Source organism: Leptodactylus fuscus, chromosome 2 (assembly GCF_031893055.1).
Source record: "Leptodactylus fuscus isolate aLepFus1 chromosome 2, aLepFus1.hap2, whole genome shotgun sequence".
NCBI lineage: Eukaryota > Metazoa > Chordata > Amphibia > Anura > Leptodactylidae > Leptodactylus > Leptodactylus fuscus.
Window position 1 is genome coordinate 97,558,762 of NC_134266.1, and position 20,264 is coordinate 97,579,025.

General features: G+C 43.4%; 1 protein-coding gene across 1 annotated transcript in view; it reads right to left on the reverse strand.

Annotated features, from left to right (window-relative positions):
• Positions 1 to 5,008: 5,008 nt before the first annotated feature.
• LOC142194916 (glutathione S-transferase Mu 4-like) overlaps positions 5,009 to 20,264 on the reverse strand; it is a 31,602-nt gene continuing 16,346 nt past the window's right edge. Inside the window, exons 5-8 of the mRNA XM_075264356.1 lie at positions 14,752 to 14,852; positions 14,170 to 14,265; positions 13,963 to 14,073; positions 5,009 to 5,264 (exon numbers count right to left, since the gene is read on the reverse strand). Coding sequence (XP_075120457.1) covers positions 5,175 to 5,264; positions 13,963 to 14,073; positions 14,170 to 14,265; positions 14,752 to 14,852 — 398 coding nt within the window. The 3' untranslated portion in view covers positions 5,009 to 5,174. The remainder of the gene's footprint in view (positions 5,265 to 13,962; positions 14,074 to 14,169; positions 14,266 to 14,751; positions 14,853 to 20,264) is intronic.

Genomic DNA, 20,264 nt, shown 5'->3' on the forward strand with positions numbered 1-20,264 from the left:
TTAGATTGAGATTTCCACACATATTCACATACCTCCCAAGCGTCCTGGATTCGGCGAGACAGTCCCGGATTCCAGGTCCTGTCCCACGGTCCTGGTCGTCAGGAGGTATGTACTGGATTCAACTCATCTGTGTGAGGTGAGGACACAGATGAGTTGCATACAGTGGTGAAGCAGGAACGGACAGCTACTGCCTCACCATTGTGCCCCTTATGAGCTCTAGGAGCTGTAGGCATGATGTGATGATGTCAGCCCCCTGAATACTTTGGGAAAAGAGACTGCAGACTGTGCAGCAGGGGAGTGAGTAGAAGTGAGTATCAGTAGGGGCAGATGGAGGGGGGACAATAAATTGGAGGGCATATGAGCGGGACATTAAACTGGAGGGCATATGAGGGGGATATTAAACTGGAGGGCATATGAGGGGGATATTAAACTTTGGAGCAGATAAAACTTAAACATTAAACTGGGAGCAACTGGAGGGGACCTTAAACTGGGGACAGGGTACCTGGAGGAGGGCATTAAACTGCGGTGTACAAATGCCTGTTGCATTGCTGTGTTATATAGTCATGCTCACAGGTGAAACAGTGAGAGACAATCAACAACGAAAAGCTTCTCTTTGTTGATTGTCTCTCACTGTTTCACCTGTGAGCATGACTACATAACACAGCAATACAACAGGCATTTGTACATCGCCATGAGTAAGAGACGGAGGTCCTGAAACTCATAGGCCAGTTCATCTGAATGCCACATACACATCTGTTGTGAGTTTTTTCTCCCACTTACCTTTTCGTATCTGGTGCTTTTTTGTGACTATTTTATAATTTTTTTTTATTTATTTTTTTTGGAATAAAAGTTATTTTTTATTGAATACACCCTTTGTGCCGAGGACTTTCTTGTTATGTTATTGGACTGCTTTTTGCTCTAACCGGAGGGCGTCTTTTCGGGCACTTTAGGGTTATACTGATTCCATCATATTCATTATTTTTGAGCTGTGGACATTTCTCTATTGTTTTTATTAAACTGCAGGCAAATAGAGGGGGACATCAAACTAGGGTTAGCTGGTGGGGGACAATAAACTGAGGGAAACCCTCAAGTTGCACCAGTTTAATGTCCCCCACCAACTAACCCCACAGCTTAATGTCCCTCTCCAGCTGCCCCAATTTAATGTCCCCTTCTAGTTGCCCCAAATTAAACTGCGGCAGCTAGAGGAAACATTAAACTATGGAGCAGCTGGAGAGAGCTAATTTTGCAGTGGCACGCATGACGCATTTTCTGTCCTTTGCGTGAACAAAGAAAATCTGATAAACCTAAAGAGGACCTTTCATTACCGCCACCTATTTAAGTTCTTAGGATCTGTGAATACCTGAAGCTCTACTGATTCCAGAACAGTTGGAATTTTTTTCTCTAGCCACTATTCCACTATTCCTGAGCAACAAGGTAGTTTTGATACCTGATGTGCTATTTAAGCTCTGTAATTTCAGAAGTCATGTAGGGGGAAGTGACTGACAGTCTAGCTGGGAATGCCCCTCCTGACAGTCCGTCCGTAGCTCTGTATTGTCAAAGGGGGCTACCTTACCGCCCAGCCATGACGCAGAATGGTCAGGCACTCCCCCCAGTACTAGTCTATGGACGAGTACTGTCGGGGGGGGCATTCCTCAACACTTAGCATCATTTTTGGGTGATAAGGTACGCCCCCCTCTGACAGTACAGAGCTACTGACAGACTGTTAGGAGTTCCATCTAGGCTGTCAGGAATGCCCTTCTGACAGTGAAGAGCTATCGGTAAATGCATTGATATCTCTTCTCCTAGGGCACATAAGAAAACCAACAGTGCGCTGAATCCAGCGCACTGTCAGCTTTCTAGGGGTATATAAAACTGATTGTGCCCAAGGATATGAAAGGTACTCTAAGTCTACAGGTAAAAAACCTGAAAAAAACCTGAAAAATGGCACACAAATAACATCCACTAAGCCACAGCAGTTGCCAAGCGATGATGTGATTGCCAAGACCAAAGCAGAAAGCCTTGTGACTGCCTTCTGAACTATATACACATACACCAACCATCCCTGCCTTCTACACAGGAAGCTCCTACAGCTGCATTCTCTCAAGTTACATGTCCATGTATGCAAGTACAGTAGATATTTGGCACTTTGTTTCCCTTGACCTCTCAGCCAGTGAAGTTTTTTTTTTTCCATCATAGCTACAAAAATGACTGAAGAGGTCTGAATAACAGTTTTTAGGCAAAGAGATCTGCTGTGTACAACTCGTATATGGTTATATAAAGATATATCTGCCTGTCTTTACTTCACCTACACAAAAAAAAACAAAAATACCAAGTGTCACAATATGGCAATGCAAACATTTTTTTTCTTTTACAGTTTTTAAATGTAATAAAAAAAAAACACCTAGAAACTTGGGGGCCACATGGTGGCTCAGTGGTTAGCACTGCAGCCTTGCAGCACTGGAGTCCTGGTGTTGAAATTCCACCAAGGGCAAAAAACCACCTGCGCATGCGCCCAGGCCATTTTTTTTTTAGCAATGTCAGTTCGCGAGCGCCGGAGGAAGACGGGACCCGAAGATATCGCAGGAAGAGGAGGCGTGGATGAAGAAGAAAGACCCGGAATGCCCGCCCACCTTGCACGATGGGTAAGTTGATCACATTCTTCTTTAGGGTATGATTTTAAAACGGGGGGGGGGGGGGGGGGGGTAGTTTAATATAACTTTAGCGGTGCCTGAATAGCATATTCACGCATATGTGGGGCTCTATCAGCATGATTTTGCTGATAGAGCCCCTTTAAAGGGATTCTACTGCATCATGGCGCTTCTAGGGCTGAAGGTTGCCCCAGTGCATCAACTGCACTGTTACGAAAAAGAAAGTAATCACTTGGAGCCAGGTCTGGACTGTAGGGTAGATAGTAAAGCTCTATGAAACGTATCCCAAAAAACTCTTGCCATGACCTTTCCAGCTCACTGCTACAAATGAAACTCCTTGTACTTTCATTGTATGGACACTTATTTGGTCTAAGGATCATGGTAATGGACCACGTTTCATTATCTGTAACAACCCAAGAATAGAAGTCTCCTGGATTTTTCTCTAAGCATGCCTAAATTCTCTTTTCTAAATTATTGGCAACATGTTTTTTGCTCACGTGTGAACATTCGTGTCACCCACTGGGAACCGACCTTAGACATCATGAATGACACTGGAAACTGTGCCAATTGAAATGTGTAATTTATAAGTTAGAAAAGTGACTCTGAATCAACGATTTTCCAAAATCACAGTCTCCATTTTTTGGCACATTTCTGTTGAAGATGCTTCGACAGGTTACCCTGACCATGGGTCATCTACCCCATTTAAACTGCATGGCCAAAAACTTTTCTTGGCAGTAGGAAGGCGCATCATCACCATAAACAACAATAATAATTTCTTGAATTCCTTTAGGCTTTTCTTCCTTTGAGGGATGTGGCCCATCATTGTCTGAATTCCTTACAGTACACACTGTACTATCCTGTCAGTTCCAGGGCTTTCATCAGACTGAACTGCTACTGTCTTGAGTTGCATGTCAGACAAGGTCAGCTTTCTAAGGGTAAGTTCACATGGCGGAAACCTTTTCCGACTTGTGGCTTTTTCGCGTGGCATCCTGCTCTTGATTAGGCCCGGATGAATAGGCCTAATCAGTAGGGAGTCTCAAGCCACGGAATCTGCCTGAAGATAGAGCATGGTGCTTTTTTTTAGCTGAAAAAAAAAAAAATTGCTAGCGGATAAAAAATGCGAATCATTCCAATTGAAATGAATGGGAGACGTTTCTGCAGGTGGATTTTGAGGCGGATTCCGTGCCAAAATCCATCTGTAAAAAACTGTATGAACATACCCTAATATTGACAGAACATACTGTAGTAGATAATATATTGAAATCTCCTCATACATAAAGTTATGCTACTTATTATTGTAATGTTCTCTATAATGTAGTTGTAGCAGTTACCGTGTTTCCCTGAAAGTATGACACCCCATGAAAGTAAGGCGGGGGTTTCTGTTGAATTGCCTAATATAAGGTATCCCCCGAAAAAAAGGCATGCCCAGCAGTGGTGTGCGGGGTTTCGGGGGGCGGGGCTTAGCGGAGGTTTTCGGGGGCGGGGCTTAGCAGAGCTTTCGTGGGTGGGGCTTAGCGAGCTCCACTTCACTGACACAGCAGCCATGCTCTGTGCACACAGCAAAGCCGGCTGCTGCCTCTGCTGTTGTAGGATGAGCTCTCCCAGCTCATCCCAGAGGCAGAGACAGCAGCTGCCGTACAGAAGAGGCAGCAGCCGGCTTTCCTGTGCACACGGAGCACAGAGCACGGCTGCTGTATCAGTGAAGTGGAGCTTGCAAAGCTCCGCTAAGCCTCGCCCCCCGAAGCCTAGCTAAGCCCCGTTCACCACTTCCAGGACGAACAGCAGCACCAGCGCTGCTAGGAAGAAGGGAAAGGTAAGTATGATAACTTCCCCCCTCCCCTACACTACACTACCTACAACTGGCGGTCATGCTGATGCTCCACTAAGGAAGTGCCGGCATGACTGCCGGTTGTAATAAGGCACCCCCCGAAAATAAGACAGGTCCTATATTTAGAGTGACAATTTAATATAAGACACTGTGTTATTTTCGGGGAAACACTGTAATATGCTTGTGGGACAGGGTACTCCCTTTAAATTATTTAAAAAATCCATGAAATTTCTGCAGTGCAATTTTAATAATTATCTTTTAAAATTAAAGCACTGCTAATAATAACAAGCTATCTTAGTTGAAATCTTCTCACAGAACATACTACAGCGAGAAACAAGAAATTAAATAAAAAGAAACATTAAAAAGGTAAGTTCTCATTGATTTTTATTTTTGCAGACAAGTTTTGATGTAGAATCAGGTCGTGAAAGAGAGAAGTTTAAAAAAAAAAAAAGCAGCATCAGGACCTATCTTCAGGCAGATTCTACCTTGGAAACCCATTGTAATGAATTGGAGGCAGAAAAAAGAAAAAGCACACACATATATTGGTTTTACAAGTTTCCTTCTTTAATATGTTGAAAATTTCCTTTTTGAATGTATGATTGGATCAAAACAAAAACTGCATTTGAGTGCCCAGCTTAAGTATTTCAGCGGACAAAGGTGTTGAGCAAGATTATTATTATTATTATTTCCATTCAAAATTATTTGTTACACCAAAATGCTGCTTTGCCATTAATAGGAGTTTTCTTGTATTGGGGTGATTTCAAGTATGCAGCAATAGCAGGAAGAGCCTAAAAAAAAAAAAAAAAAAAAGTTAAAATACATTTAAAAAAAAAAAAAAATTAAAAATTCTAATAAATAAAAATATTAAATAGGAAGACAATTTCAACATACTTTTTGGGAAAAACAACAAAAACTAAAGTAAAGATTTAATCAATTTTCCACTTTTTTGGATTATTATTTATTTTTAAAGCCATATTAATTCCATGGTTCTGTATATTTAAGGGAGCGTTCACACTACCGTCGGTGTCCGACAGGTAGTGTCCGCTCCTAGTGTCCGCTCCAAATCTGTCACGGACACTAGGAGCGGACACTAGATGTGTCCGTGACACCTGTCATTCACTTGAATGGGCATCGGGTGCGTTCTTTTGCACTCCGTGCCCTTCCTTCCCTGTCCGCAAGAGAAGATGTCCGACTTCTCAAGCGGACAGAGGAACCCTGCATGCAGGGTTTTTCTGTCCGCTTGAGAAGTCGGACATCTTCTCTTGCGGACAGGGAAGGACGGGCACGGAGTGCAAAAGAACGCACCCGAAGCCCATTCAAGTGAATGACAGGTGTCACGGACACATCTAGTGTCCGCTCCTAGTGTCCATGACAGATTTTGAGCGGACACTACGGTAGTGTGAACGCCCCCTAAGAAGCGTTTCATACAAAACAATACTAAGTGACCAACTGTTACAGTGGCCCTGCCCGCAAAGGCTTACAATTTAAAAGGTAAGTGATATAGAGACAGTAGGTGATGGTAGATGCTGCTTGGATGGTAGTGCAGTGGCGGCAGGGCAATTGCTGGTTGCACGCTTCCCCAAAGAGGCGAGTCTTCAAGGTTGTACTGAAGCGTGTGACTGTGGGGAACAGTCTTATGTGTTGTAGTAGCGAGTTCCAAAGCATGGAGGATGCACAGAAGATGACTTGGAGGAGGTTGTGTTTATAGCAGACTAGCTGCTACCCGCGACTTCGTCTGCGGTGATTGTAGAAGTGTGTAAATAGAGTGGCGGGTGAAATGTTAGTAGTGTGTCAGTGTCAAAGGTATGGGGTTAGGGGCTAGGCTGTAGGGGGTAATGTGAAGTTTAGGGGCTTGCTATGGTCCAAAGTGTGTGAGATTGCAGAGATGGTGATGTCAGTTTGTTTTTTGTGGGGTTCGTGTGGAAAACGTATGTGAGTTATTGTGTGGAAAAGTAGCCTATTGCGCAATCGGGTGTATTAACTATGTTTGTGGAAAATTTGAGCCAAACCGGTGGAGCAGGTTTTGTGTGATTGACTGCCAAACATCCAAAGTCACAAACCCACAAGAGTGGATAAGGAGGTCTAGAGACAGATCAATGATTATGTGTGGATACTGGATAGCAAACTGGAGTTCAGGTTAGAGTTGTATGTAGGGGAAAAGTTGAGGATGGTCTTGCGTGAGATGGGAGTTACAGTAGTCTAAGCGAGAGTTTATGAGGGCACTGACAAGCATTTTTGGTTAGAAAGGAGTGGATTCAATTTATGTTCTTGAGCTGGAAGTGGCAGGTGGGGTTAGGGGCTTGGGTGTGAAGGCCTGAAGGAATTATTAGAATCAAAAGATAATCCAAGGCAACAAACTTTTGGGATTGAGGCACTATTAATTTTGATAGATAGGTCAGGTAGTGGGCCGGTGTCTGATGGGGGGGAGGGGTGAGATGATAAAGTCAGTTTTCTCCATACAGAGTTTGAGAAAGCAGTAGGAAATGAAGGAGGCTATGGCTTCTAGACACTCTGGACAACAGATCAGTAACGTCTGGGTCAGAGACAGAGATCTGAGTGTCGATGTAACAGTGGTATTTAATACCATGGAATTCTATGAGTTGGCTGAGGGTTTAGATGGAAAAAAGGAAACATTCCAGGACAGAGCCTTGATGCCCTATATTGCAGTCTATGGGAGATTCACTACATAGCTATTGAGGCTGGTCATAGGCTATAATACTATGACATGCCTTGGAGCCTTCATAAGAACAGGTCAGCTCCCGCGATATCGCCGCATGGGAGCCAACCTGCAACGTTAAAGGAACGGGGCCGATGGAGACCGGCCCCGGCGGTTATTTTTTACCTTTGGGGGTAGGTTTGGTCCTGCCCTGTTGAATACATCTTTAAAAACTCAGCATCCACTGTACTACTACAGCAGATGTTGGTAAAAGGATAAGGGCCTTGAATTATCCATAATTTTTGAAAAAGTGGAAAGAAAAAAGAAAAAAAATGAATACTATATTTTAGGGACTTATTCGTAACAATATACCAATTAATTCTTCAGTGACCTAGCTACTGTATAGGTAATAATTTAGATTTTATTATTGTTCTGTCCATGACACTTCATATAACACCTGGGGAGAAGGTACTATGGACTTCATGATATCTCACTTACCTAGGTTTTAGTCTCTGCTTTAGATACCTGGCAAAGTAGTTTTCCCCCCATTTGCATATAAATAAGACAGTTTACTGATAATGACATCTGTACCAATGCAACAAGTTACATGAAAGTCTTCAAAAATAATGGCATATTTGCAGCCCGCATAAACATCTCTACAAGGTACTGTGATTAGGTTTATTCCCAATTTACTGCTGACAGACTCCCTATTTATAAAAGAAAAAAAGAAAAACCCAAAAGGGTAAATTGAGCTCTACTATTACATTTTGTGTAGACCGTGAAGCATCGATCACAAACATGAACGGCCCCTTTAAGTAAAACATTTCAGACAAGAAGATTTAAAATAAGCAATCCAATGTCAAACTAAGTACAATCTACTAAAATTAAACAGGTCCTTTCATGTCCTCGGGCACATGTGATTTTATATACCGCTAGAAAGCCTCCTGACAGTACTCGTACATAGACTAGTACTGGGGAAAGGGGGGTCATGGCTGGGCGGTAAGGAATGCCCTCTCACAGTATAGCGATACACACAGTACTGTCAGGAGGGGCATTCCCAGTTAGACCATCAGGAACGCCCTTCTGACAGTGAAGAGCGTCGGTAACAGCACCGATAGCTCTTCCCCAGGACACAACGGGAAAGCTGATGAATTCAGCACTGTTGGCTTTCTAGCGGTATATAAAACCGCATGTGCCCGAGGACATGAAACATCCTCTTTAACTATTTCAGTTTGAGCGGTTGACAGTCAAGTGTTCATTGGTCAGGAATATTTCCCAATGTAAACCTCCAACATATATACATCGATATACAGTGGTATCCATTACGGAGAGGCTTGCATGTTAACGTACACCATGCGATAAAAGTTAACCAGATAATTCTGTATGGAGTAATGCAGCCTAATGACAGACCAGACAAAGGCTAAAAGAACACTTTTTGGCATCTGTCAAAAAAGGGGAGGCTTATGGATATTTTTGATGTATGCAGCAGCAATTACAGCTTTCATTTTTCAAGACCAGAAAACAACAAACATAATAAATGCTGTAATGTGATTGTTATGAGCAAAAAACATGGTTTTCAGTTAGAAATTTCCCACAGTGCAAACTAAAAAATAAGACTTTGTTTAAGCCTTTGGCAACTAGTCACAATGCAGCTTTATTTTCTCAAGAGGGAAATATGAAATGAAAACTGTGCTGAGATTGGTTGTTATAGGACACAGAAGTCTTACTTTTAAAATGTCATAAATCTTCTACACACAGATATCAAAAGGTAGACCAGCAATTGTCACGCAATAAATCAATCTCAAGAAAGCAACTGGGGCTTATGCAATGCAATCTATTTTTTGGTTATAGGTCCTCTCCCCCCTCCAGCCAGCATCTCGGTGCAACAGCAGAAGAGAATAGCTGCAGAGACAATGATAAATCACTGTCTGTGCATAAACTATATGCAACTCCAGAGGGAGGAGTAGCATGGACTTCTGTCCATGTTATTCCCACTCCTATCAATCAGAGTGCACATATATACTTACTTTATAGCACTATTCTTTTGCTCTTTGATTGTCATATAGAGGTATAACATAAGTCCGAATCTAATCAGAGGTGTTATCTAGAGATGAGCGAACAGTGTTCTATCGAACACATGTTCGATCGGATATCAGGGTGTTCGCCATGTTCGAATCGAATCGAACACCACGTGGTAAAGTGCGCCAAAATTCGATTCCCCTCCCACCTTCCCTGGCGCCTTTTTTGCACCAATAACAGCGCAGGGGAGGTGGGACAGGAACTACGACACTGGGGGCATTGAAAAAAATTGGAAAAAGTCATTGGCTGCCGAAATCAGGTGACCTCCATTTTAGACGAATAGTGGATTTCAAATCCGGGTCATATGAGAATGTGAACTTTGTGACTATGAGACAGGGATAGCTGTACAGGCAGGGATAGCTAGGGATAACCTTTATTTAGGGGGGAATGTTATTAAAAATAACTTTTTGGGGCTCTATCGGGTGTGTAATTGTGATTTTTGTGAGATAAACTTTTTCCCATAGGGATGCATTGGCCAGCGCTGATTGGCCGAATTCCGTACTCTGGCCAATCAGTGCTGGCCAATGCATTCTATTAGCTTGATGAAGCAGAGTGTGCACAAGGGTTCAAGCGCACCCTCGGCTCTGATGTAGCAGAGCCGAGGCTGCACAAGGGTTCAAGCGCACCCTCGGCTCTGATGTAGGAGAGCCGAGGGTGCACTTGAACCCTTGTGCACCCTCAGCTCTGCTACATCAGAGCCGAGGGTGCGCTTGAACCCTTGTGCACACTCTGCTTCATCAAGCTAATAGAATGCATTGGCCAGCGCTGATTGGCCAATGTATTCTATTAGCCTGATGAAGTAGAGCTGAATGTGTGTGCTAAGCACACACATTCAGCTCTACTTCATCGGGCTAATAGAATGCATTGGCCAGCGCTGATTGGCCAGAGTACGGAACTCGACCAATCAGCGCTGGCTCTGCTGGAGGAGGCGGAGTCTAAGATCGCTCCACACCAGTCTCCATTCAGGTCCGACCTTAGACTCCGCCTCCTCCGGCAGAGCCAGCGCTGATTGGCCGAAGGCTGGCCAATGCATTCCTATGCGAATGCAGAGACTTAGCAGTGCTGAGTCAGTTTTGCTCAACTACACATCTGATGCACACTCGGCACTGCTACATCAGATGTAGCAATCTGATGTAGCAGAGCCGAGGGTGCACTAGAACCCCTGTGCAAACTCAGTTCACGCTAATAGAATGCATTGGCCAGCGCTGATTGGCCAATGCATTCTATTAGCCCGATGAAGTAGAGCTGAATGTGTGTGCTAAGCACACACATTCAGCACTGCTTCATCACGCCAATACAATGCATTAGCCAGTGCTGATTGGCCAGAGTACGGAATTCGGCCAATCAGCGCTGGCTCTGCTGGAGGAGGCGGAGTCTAAGGTCGGACCTGAATGGAGACTGGTGTGGAGCGATCTTAGACTCCGCCTCCTCCAGCAGAGCCAGCGCTGATTGGTCGAGTTCCGTACTCTGGCCAATCAGCGCTGGCCAATGCATTCTATTAGCCCGATGAAGTAGAGCTGAATGTGTGTGCTTAGCACACACATTCAGCTCTACTTCATCAGGCTAATAGAATACATTGGCCAATCAGCGCTGGCCAATGCATTCTATTAGCTTGATGAAGCAGAGTGTGCACAAGGATTCAAGCGCACCCTCGGCTCTGATGTAGCAGAGCCGAGGCTGCACAAGGGTTCAAGTGCACCCTCGGCTCTCCTACATCAGAGCCGAGGGTGCGCTTGAACCCTTGTGCACCCTCGGCTCTGCTACATCAGAGCCGAGGGTGCGCTTGAACCCTTGTGCACACTCTGCTTCATCAAGCTAATAGAATGCATTGGCCAGCACTGATTGGCCAGAGTACGGAATTCGGCCAATCAGCGCTGGCCAATGCATTCTATTAGCCCGATGAAGTAGAGCTGAATGTGTGTGCTAAGCACACACATTCAGCACTGCTTCATCACGCCAATACAATGCATTAGCCAGTGCTGATTGGCCAGAGTACGGAATTCGGCCAATCAGCGCTGGCTCTGCTGGAGGAGGCGGAGTCTAAGATCGCTCCACACCAGTCTCCATTCAGGTCCGACCTTAGACTCCGCCTCCTCCAGCAGAGCCAGCACTGATTGGCCGAATTCCGTACTCTGGCCAATCAGCACTGGCTAATGCATTGTATTGGCTTGATGAAGCAGTGCTGAATGTGTGTGCTTAGCACACACATTCAGCTCTACTTCATCGGGCTAATAGAATGCATTGGCCAGCGCTGATTGGCCGAATTCCGTACTCTGGCCAATCAGCACTGGCTAATGCATTGTATTGGCTTGATGAAGCAGTGCTGAATGTGTGTGCTTAGCACACACATTCAGCTCTACTTCATCGGGCTAATAGAATGCATTGGCCAATCAGCGCTGGCCAATGCATTCTATTAGCGTGAACTGAGTTTGCACAGGGGTTCTAGTGCACCCTCGGCTCTGCTACATCAGATTGCTACATCTGATGTAGCAGTGCCGAGTGTGCATCAGATGTGTAGTTGAGCAAAACTGACTCAGCACTGCTAAGTCTGCATTCGCATAGGAATGCATTGGCCAGCCTTCGGCCAATCAGCGCTGGCTCTGCCGGAGGAGGCGGAGTCTAAGGTCGGACCTGAATGGAGACTGGTGTGGAGCGATCTTAGACTCCGCCTCCTCCAGCAGAGCCAGCGCTGATTGGCCGAATTCCGTACTCTGGCCAATCAGCACTGGCTAATGCATTGTATTGGCTTGATGAAGCAGTGCTGAATGTGTGTGCTTAGCACACACATTCAGCTCTACTTCATCGGGCTAATAGAATGCATTGGCCAGCGCTGATTGGCCGAATTCCGTACTCTGGCCAATCAGCACTGGCTAATGCATTGTATTGGCTTGATGAAGCAGTGCTGAATGTGTGTGCTTAGCACACACATTCAGCTCTACTTCATCGGGCTAATAGAATGCATTGGCCAATCAGCGCTGGCCAATGCATTCTATTAGCGTGAACTGAGTTTGCACAGGGGTTCTAGTGCACCCTCGGCTCTGCTACATCAGATTGCTACATCTGATGTAGCAGTGCCGAGTGTGCATCAGATGTGTAGTTGAGCAAAACTGACTCAGCACTGCTAAGTCTGCATTCGCATAGGAATGCATTGGCCAGCCTTCGGCCAATCAGCGCTGGCTCTGCCGGAGGAGGCGGAGTCTAAGGTCGGACCTGAATGGAGACTGGTGTGGAGCGATCTTATACTCCGCCTCCTCCAGCAGAGCCAGCGCTGATTGGCCGAATTCCGTACTCTGGCCAATCAGCACTGGCTAATGCATTGTATTGGCTTGATGAAGCAGTGCTGAATGTGTGTGCTTAGCACACACATTCAGCTCTACTTCATCGGGCTAATAGAATGCATTGGCCAGCGCTGATTGGCCGAATTCCGTACTCTGGCCAATCAGCACTGGCTAATGCATTGTATTGGCTTGATGAAGCAGTGCTGAATGTGTGTGCTTAGCACACACATTCAGCTCTACTTCATCGGGCTAATAGAATGCATTGGCCAATCAGCGCTGGCCAATGCATTCTATTAGCGTGAACTGAGTTTGCACAGGGGTTCTAGTGCACCCTCGGCTCTGCTACATCAGATTGCTACATCTGATGTAGCAGTGCCGAGTGTGCATCAGATGTGTAGTTGAGCAAAACTGACTCAGCACTGCTAAGTCTGCATTCGCATAGGAATGCATTGGCCAGCCTTCGGCCAATCAGCGCTGGCTCTGCCGGAGGAGGCGGAGTCTAAGGTCGGACCTGAATGGAGACTGGTGTGGAGCTATCTTAGACTCCGCCTCCTCCAGCAGAGCCAGCACTGATTGGTCGAGTTCCGTACTCTGGCCAATCAGCACTGGCCAATGCATTTCTATGGGGAAAAGTTAGCTTGCGAAAATCGCAAACTGACAGGGATTTCCATGAAATAAAGTGACTTTTATGCCCCCAGACATGCTTCCCCTGCTGTCCCAGTGTCATTCCAGGGTGTTGGTATCATTTCCTGGGGTGTCATAGTGGACTTGGTGACCCTCCAGACACGAATTTGGGTTTCCCCCTTAACGAGTTTATGTTCCCCATAGACTATAATGGGGTTCGAAACCCATTCAAACACTCGAACAGTGAGCGGCTGTTCGAATCGAATTTCGAACCTCGAACATTTTAGTGTTCGCTCATCTCTAGTGTTATCCTCTGTAATACCCCTTTCAACATAATCAGGAAGTTCATTGATAATGTGACCCAGATGTTTACTATTGTCTAAATTACAGAACCAAAAGAGTTGCACCAAACACTTACATAACACATACACAAAATCCTCAATAAAGTTTATATTTGACACTGAAGCATAAAGTAAAATATGGTGACTGCCTCTCTAGCGAAATCCTTTACACACTAAAATGTTTTTTATGTATCCCCTGTAAAATCCTTTTCTTGTATTCAATTGGGGGACACAGCACTGTGGAAAATAGACCTGGCCACTAAGAGGCTGACATTCGGAATAACAAAAGGGCTGGTCTATACCTTCTCCACAAACACTATGCTGCTAGTTTGTACTGCAGGAGAGAGGCACAAAGAAGAACAGAATAACCCAAAAATGAACCCGGGGCAGGAACAACAAGGGTGGGATCTGTGTCCCCCAATAAATACAACGAAAAAAGGATTTTACTATGGTACATATTCTTGTCAAACAAAATAAAAAGAACACACCGCAACAGGCAGCCATTTACCTCAAATCTTGCAAGAAAGTCCTGCAAGTTCTTGAAATTTTGCAAGCAGGTAGGATCCAAAATTTGGTGTTGATCCAGGACATCATATATCAGAAAATCTGCAAATGTAATCTTTGAAAAGAAAGATAAATACATTGTATAAATGAAAAGACCTGCAAATATTTACAGTAAATAAAAAAAAAAAATACTCTCCTGCAGTGTATTCACCTTGTTCCCAACAAACCAGTGTCTTTCCCCCAAAAATCGAGAATATCTTGCCAATGTGTTTGGTAGCTTTTCAAGGTATGGTCCTCTCAGTTTTTCCTAAAGAAAATTAAGTTACAGGATAATTTCTACATGTTTTTGAATCCATTATTTAAAAAAAATAAAATACATTATAGATTAGTAAAATGATATCTGAATGTGGAAATTTGAATGCCATCCAATAGCTGGACCATGTAGTGTAATATTCATTTATTCATATTTATGTAACAAGGTGCTCAATACCAGAGGTTCTTTATCATAAGCATTTTCAGAAATATCCAGTGATAGAATCACCAGGTAGTCTTAAAAAATGTTAGATGTTCAACAGAGCAGCATAGTCGCTATATTTATAAAATCTGAAGAATTGTATGTACTGTTCTCATTCTATGAATTGTCCAAACACCAACAAAGCAATAAAATTAGTGAGAATTTCAGTGACAGTGTATATATTGACCATTGTCCAATATTATGCAGTTAAACCATAACTTATGAAGCTATAAAAGATTTGTAAGGAAAAGATTTTTTTCTAGCTCAGGATATACTTACAAATTCAGGGTTATATGAAAGAAGAGCAATCTGCATCCGAAAATCCATAAGTTCATTTTCAAACAGTGACACAAAGTTCTTCTCATTTTCAGTATTTCCACCTATAAATAATACAATAAAGTAAAAATATTTCCAGCGTTGCTTAAAGAAATCTTGCAATTTGAACTTTTCTCACCAAGCCTAAAACACATTGACCTGTTTCCTATAGACCATGGGGCCATAGACTTGTATGGAAGATATCTAGGAATGCTCTGTGACCTGGGCAGAGGTCATTGCATACAGAGAAGTAGATAAGCTGTTAAATCCTCCACTGTGATTGATGATCACAGCTATCATGAATATGTCGCAAGGAAATGATGATTTGATCAAATCCCGGAAGATGTTAAAATAACAAATCTGTTGGGTCATTTCCCTAAAGAAAGTCAGTGATTTGATCAAATCCCTGAACTGTTTTAGTGAAATGATGAAATAATCTTGTTTAACCCCTTCCCGACATACGCCGTAATAGTACGGCGAGTGTCGGGTCTGTAACTATGGCGACCGCCCGGGAGCCGGGCGGCCGTCATAGCCGCCGGGTGTCTACTGCTTTAAGCAGTAGACAACCGGCTCTCATGCCTCCGATCGGTCCCCGGACCGATCGGAGGCATTAACCCCTCCGGCGCTGCTGTCAAAGGCGCCGGAGGCGCCATTTTCCCGGCGGCGCATGGGCGCCGCCATTTTGGCAAGGATCGCCGGCTCCTGGAGCATGCTCCAGGGCCGACGTCATGTTGCAGTGACAGCCGGGAGCCTTGTTAAAGGCTCCCAGCCGGTCTGCCAATTCTCTCTTTTGCAGGCTGGTGTATACAGCCTGCAAAAGAGATGATGCTTTTTTGCAATGCATTGCAATGCATTAGCATTGTAATGCATTGCATTAGTGATCAGACCCCCTGGGGTTCAACACCCCTAGGGGGTCTAATAAATGCAAAAAAAAAAATATATATATAAAAAAAATATATAAAAAAATATAAAAAGTATTAAAAGTTCAAATCACCCCCCTTTCCCTAGAACAAATATAAAAGTAGTTAAAAACTGTGAAACATATACATGTTAGGTATCCCCGCGTCCGAAATCGCCCGCTCTACAAATCTATAAAAATATTTTTCCTGTTCGGTAAACGCCGTAGCAGGAAAAATAGTCAAAAGTGCCAAACCGCCGTTTTTTCACTGTTTTAATTCTGATAAAAATTTGAATAAAAAGTGATCAAAGCAATAACATTTCCCGAAAATGGTACCACTAAAAAGTACACTCGGTCACGCAAAAAAAGACGCCCTATGCATCCCCGTACACCTATGTATAAAAAAGTTACGGCCGTCGGAATATGGCGACTTTTAGAAAAAAAATTTTTTAACACCGTTTTGGAATTTTTTTTAGGGGTCAAAATGTAAATAAAACCATATAAATTTGGTATCCCTGGAACCGTACCGAAACACAGAATACAGGGGACATGTCATTTTGGCTGCACAGTGAACGCCGTAAAACCAAAGCCCGTAAGAAAGTCGCAGAAATGCATTTTTTCTTCAAATCCACCCCATTCTGAATTTTTTTCCTGCTTCCCAGTACATTATATAGAATAATTAATGGTGGCATCATGAAGAAAAAATTGTCCCGCAAAAATTAAGACCTCATATGACTCTGGGAGCAGAGAAATAAAAAAGTTATGGGGTTTAGAAGGAGGGGAGTCAAAAACGAAAAACGAAAATCAAAAAATGCCATCGGCGGGAAGGGGTTAAGATATGAAAAGTATTGATTTAGTAAAGCAGCATTATTAAATGTAGAGTAGGTAATACAACAATAGTCATTGAAGCACAAATTATTTATTCAAAACTAATTAACATAACAAATAGGTACTTAAGGTGATTTTGTTTTAGCACATACCTCCATAACATCGTAATTTTACCTTAATAGTCCTGTGTATGTGTCCGTTGTAGTGTAAATACTGCGACTAAATTTAAATTGTTCAATGACTGAAGATTTTTCTATCCTTTCGTGAGTCCACAAAGGTTTTATCATGCCGCTTGTTCAAAACACATCCTGATAATTTCATTAAAGGGGCTCTATCATTGGGAAAAGTCATTTTTAACTAATCACATCCTTGCATAGCCTTTAGAAAGGCTATTCCACACATACCTTTTGTATGTAAATTGCCTCAGTAGTTTTTGAATGAGCCCGTTTTTATTCATATGCTAATTAGCCTCCAGCCAGTACAGGAAGTTCCCGACAGCCTCCTATCTGCTATTCTCTCCTGTGTGTGCAAGCAGGAAGCTCAGTCATCAGCAGCAGCAGCAGCCTGTGCTGAACACATACATAGGAAAGAATAGCAGAGGGTGCATGATGAGACTTCCGGGGTGCACCAAGAGGCTATCTAGCATATGAATAAAAAACTACTCATTCAAAAACTACTGAAGTGATTACATACAAAAGGTACGTGTGGAATAGCCTTTTTAAAGGCTATGTAAGGATGTGCTTAGTTAAAAATTACTTTTTCCAATGATAGAGCCCCTTTAAACTTTTCTTCAGATACAAATTTGGTCAGAGTTTGATTTTTTTTACTATATTTGAACCCATTTTTCACGTGCGTCACGTCAGAAGAGCGGCATGCTGACTGGCACAGACACCGAAGGGGAGCGGTGAGGAAATGGGGGAGTGGTAACAAGCAAAACATAGAACTTGTGTTATTTCCAGTGAGTTTTTTTTTAGATCTGAACCCATTTTTTGTGTGCGTCACATCAGATGCAAGGCGCGGAGCAGTGAGGTAAACCTGGTTTCACACAGGGTTTTTTGGACAGGATTTTGATCTGGAATCCACCTCAGAATCCGGCTCAAAAAAACCACCTCCCATTGGCTTCAATGGGATCCATTCACTTCCTTTTCCTGTGAGCGGTTTCTTCCCACTCGCAGGAAAAAGAAGGGACCTGCCCTTTCTTGCTGCAGATTCCGTGGCGCGACACTCCCTCCCAACTAGGCCTAATCCAGAGCAGAATACCGCAAATTTTGGAATGCCACGACACTCGTGGCTAGCTGTGGAAGGCGCTTTTTGGTCCGGATTCTGAGGCGGCTTCCCATGTAAAAATCCTGTCCAAAAAAACCCGTGTAAACCCAGCCTCAAGGGGGGAGTGATAACAAGAGAAACATAGAGCTGTGCGACTCCTGACTTGTGTTATTTCATCATTTCACTAAAACAGTTCAGATATTTGATCAAATCACTGACCCAACAGAGTTGTTATTTTAACATCTCCTGGGATTTGAACAAATCCCTAGTTTCATCATTTCCCTGCGACATACAGTATATATAGATTACACACAGACTCCACCAGTGTGCTGCAGAATTTAAGGACTTTGTTTTTTAACCTTTTCGCTGCCAATGGTCTCTGGAAATTTTGCACCTCCAGTAGCCAAAGCAATTTTCACAGTTTTGACATGTCTGAATAAAACGCATATTTCTAAATTAAATGTTTGTCAAAGACCCCCAGACCAATATATTTTCTGAAAGCAGGGAGCCAGTGGAATATAGCTTGAACGGTTCTATCTTGGAATGCTACATTATACTTATATACATATGAGTTAAAGTTTTTTTTCTAAAAAAAATCCAAAATTCCAAATTTCTGACCTAAACTCTACCACATGCAGGAATATACTGACATAATTTCTTTAGTATACTAAAGTCTAAGGTGCCTTTAATTCATCAATACTACATATATGTGACTAAACTCCCTTTAAGACCCTAAAAAAGTGCACCTCAAAATCTTGATTTTGGCCTTAAATGTGAAAAAAATAGTAGCATGAATAAAACATGCCACCACACCAGAAACAATGACTAAACCCCATAAACCTATATATTTCCAAACAGCAGACACCATGGCGATCATAAAAATACCATCTAGCTTATTATACTCACAGCCACCTTCATGCAACTTTTTATCAAACATTGATTTTTTGCGAAAATTACACAAAAGTTCAGGTTTGAGACTAAATCTCTGAGACAGTTCGAACTATATATACAGAAAACTGTCAAAGCTGAGTTCTTTGTGCACTAAGGGGGCGTTCACACTACCGTCGGTGTCCGACAGGTAGTGTCCGCTCAAAATCTGGCACGGACATTAGGAGCAGACACTAGCTGTGTCCGTGACACCTGTCATTTATTTAAATGGGCATCGGGTGCGTTCTTTTGCACTCCGTGCCCTTCCTTCACTGTCCGCATGTAAAGATGTCCGACTTTTCAAGCGGACAGAAAAACCTGACATGTAGGGTTTTTCTGTCCGCTTGAGAAGTCGGACATCTTTACATGCGGACAGTGAAGGAAGGGCACGGAGTGCAAAAGAACGCACCCGATGCCCATTTAAATGAATGACAGGTGTCACGGACACAGCTAGTGTCCGCTCCTAATGTCCGTGCCAAATTTTGAGCGGACACTAGGAGCGGACACTACCTGTCGGACACCAACGGTAGTGTGAACGCCCCCTAAGCAATACTAACTTTTAACAGTATACAATTGCTTAAATTTAAAGAAGAATCCCTTAACTTAAAGACGTTATAGGAAATAGGGGGTTTGGATAATAGAAGAGGAGTGGGGTTGGTACAGTCCTATGATAAAGTTTATATCTAATAACTGATGGACACAGTAATATTTCAGGATTGAAATGAGGTTTATTGTACTAACAGAAAATGCGCAATATGCATTAAACCAAAATTTGACCGGTGCAAAAGTATGGGCACCTCAACAGAAAAGTGACATTAATATTTAGTACATCCTTCTTTTGCAAAGATAACAGCCTCTAGTCGCTTCCTGTAGCTTTTAATCAGTTCCTGGATAAAGGTATTTTGGACAAACAATTCAAGTTCAGTTAAGTTAGATGGTCGCCGAGCATGGACAGCCCGCTTCAAATCATCCCACAGATGTTCAATGATATTCAGGTCTGGGGACTGGGATGGCCATTCCAGAACATTGTAATTGTTCCTCTGCATGAATGCCTGAGGATTTGGAGCGGTGTTTTGGATCATTGTCTTGCTGAAATATCCATCCCCGGCGTAACTTCAACTTCGTCACTGATTCTTGAACATTATTCTCAAGAATCTGCTGATACTGAGTGGAATCCATGCGACCCTCAACTTTAACAAGATTCCCGATGCCGGCATTGGCCACACAGCCCCAAAGCATGATGGAACCTCCACCAAATTTTACAGTGGGTAGCATGTGTTTTTCTTGGAATGCTGTTTCTTTTTGGACGCCATGCATAACGCCTTTTTTTATAACCAAACAACTCAATTTTTGTTTCCAAAATGAAGCTGCCTTGTCCAAATGTGCTTTTTCATGCCTCAGGCAACTCTATTTGTGGCGTACGTGCAGAAACGGCTTCTTTCTCATCACTCTCCCATACAGCTTCTATTTGTGCAAAGTGCGCTGTATAGTTGACCGATGCACAGTGACACCATCTGCAGCAAGATGATGCTGCAGCTCTTTGGAGGTGGTCTGTGGA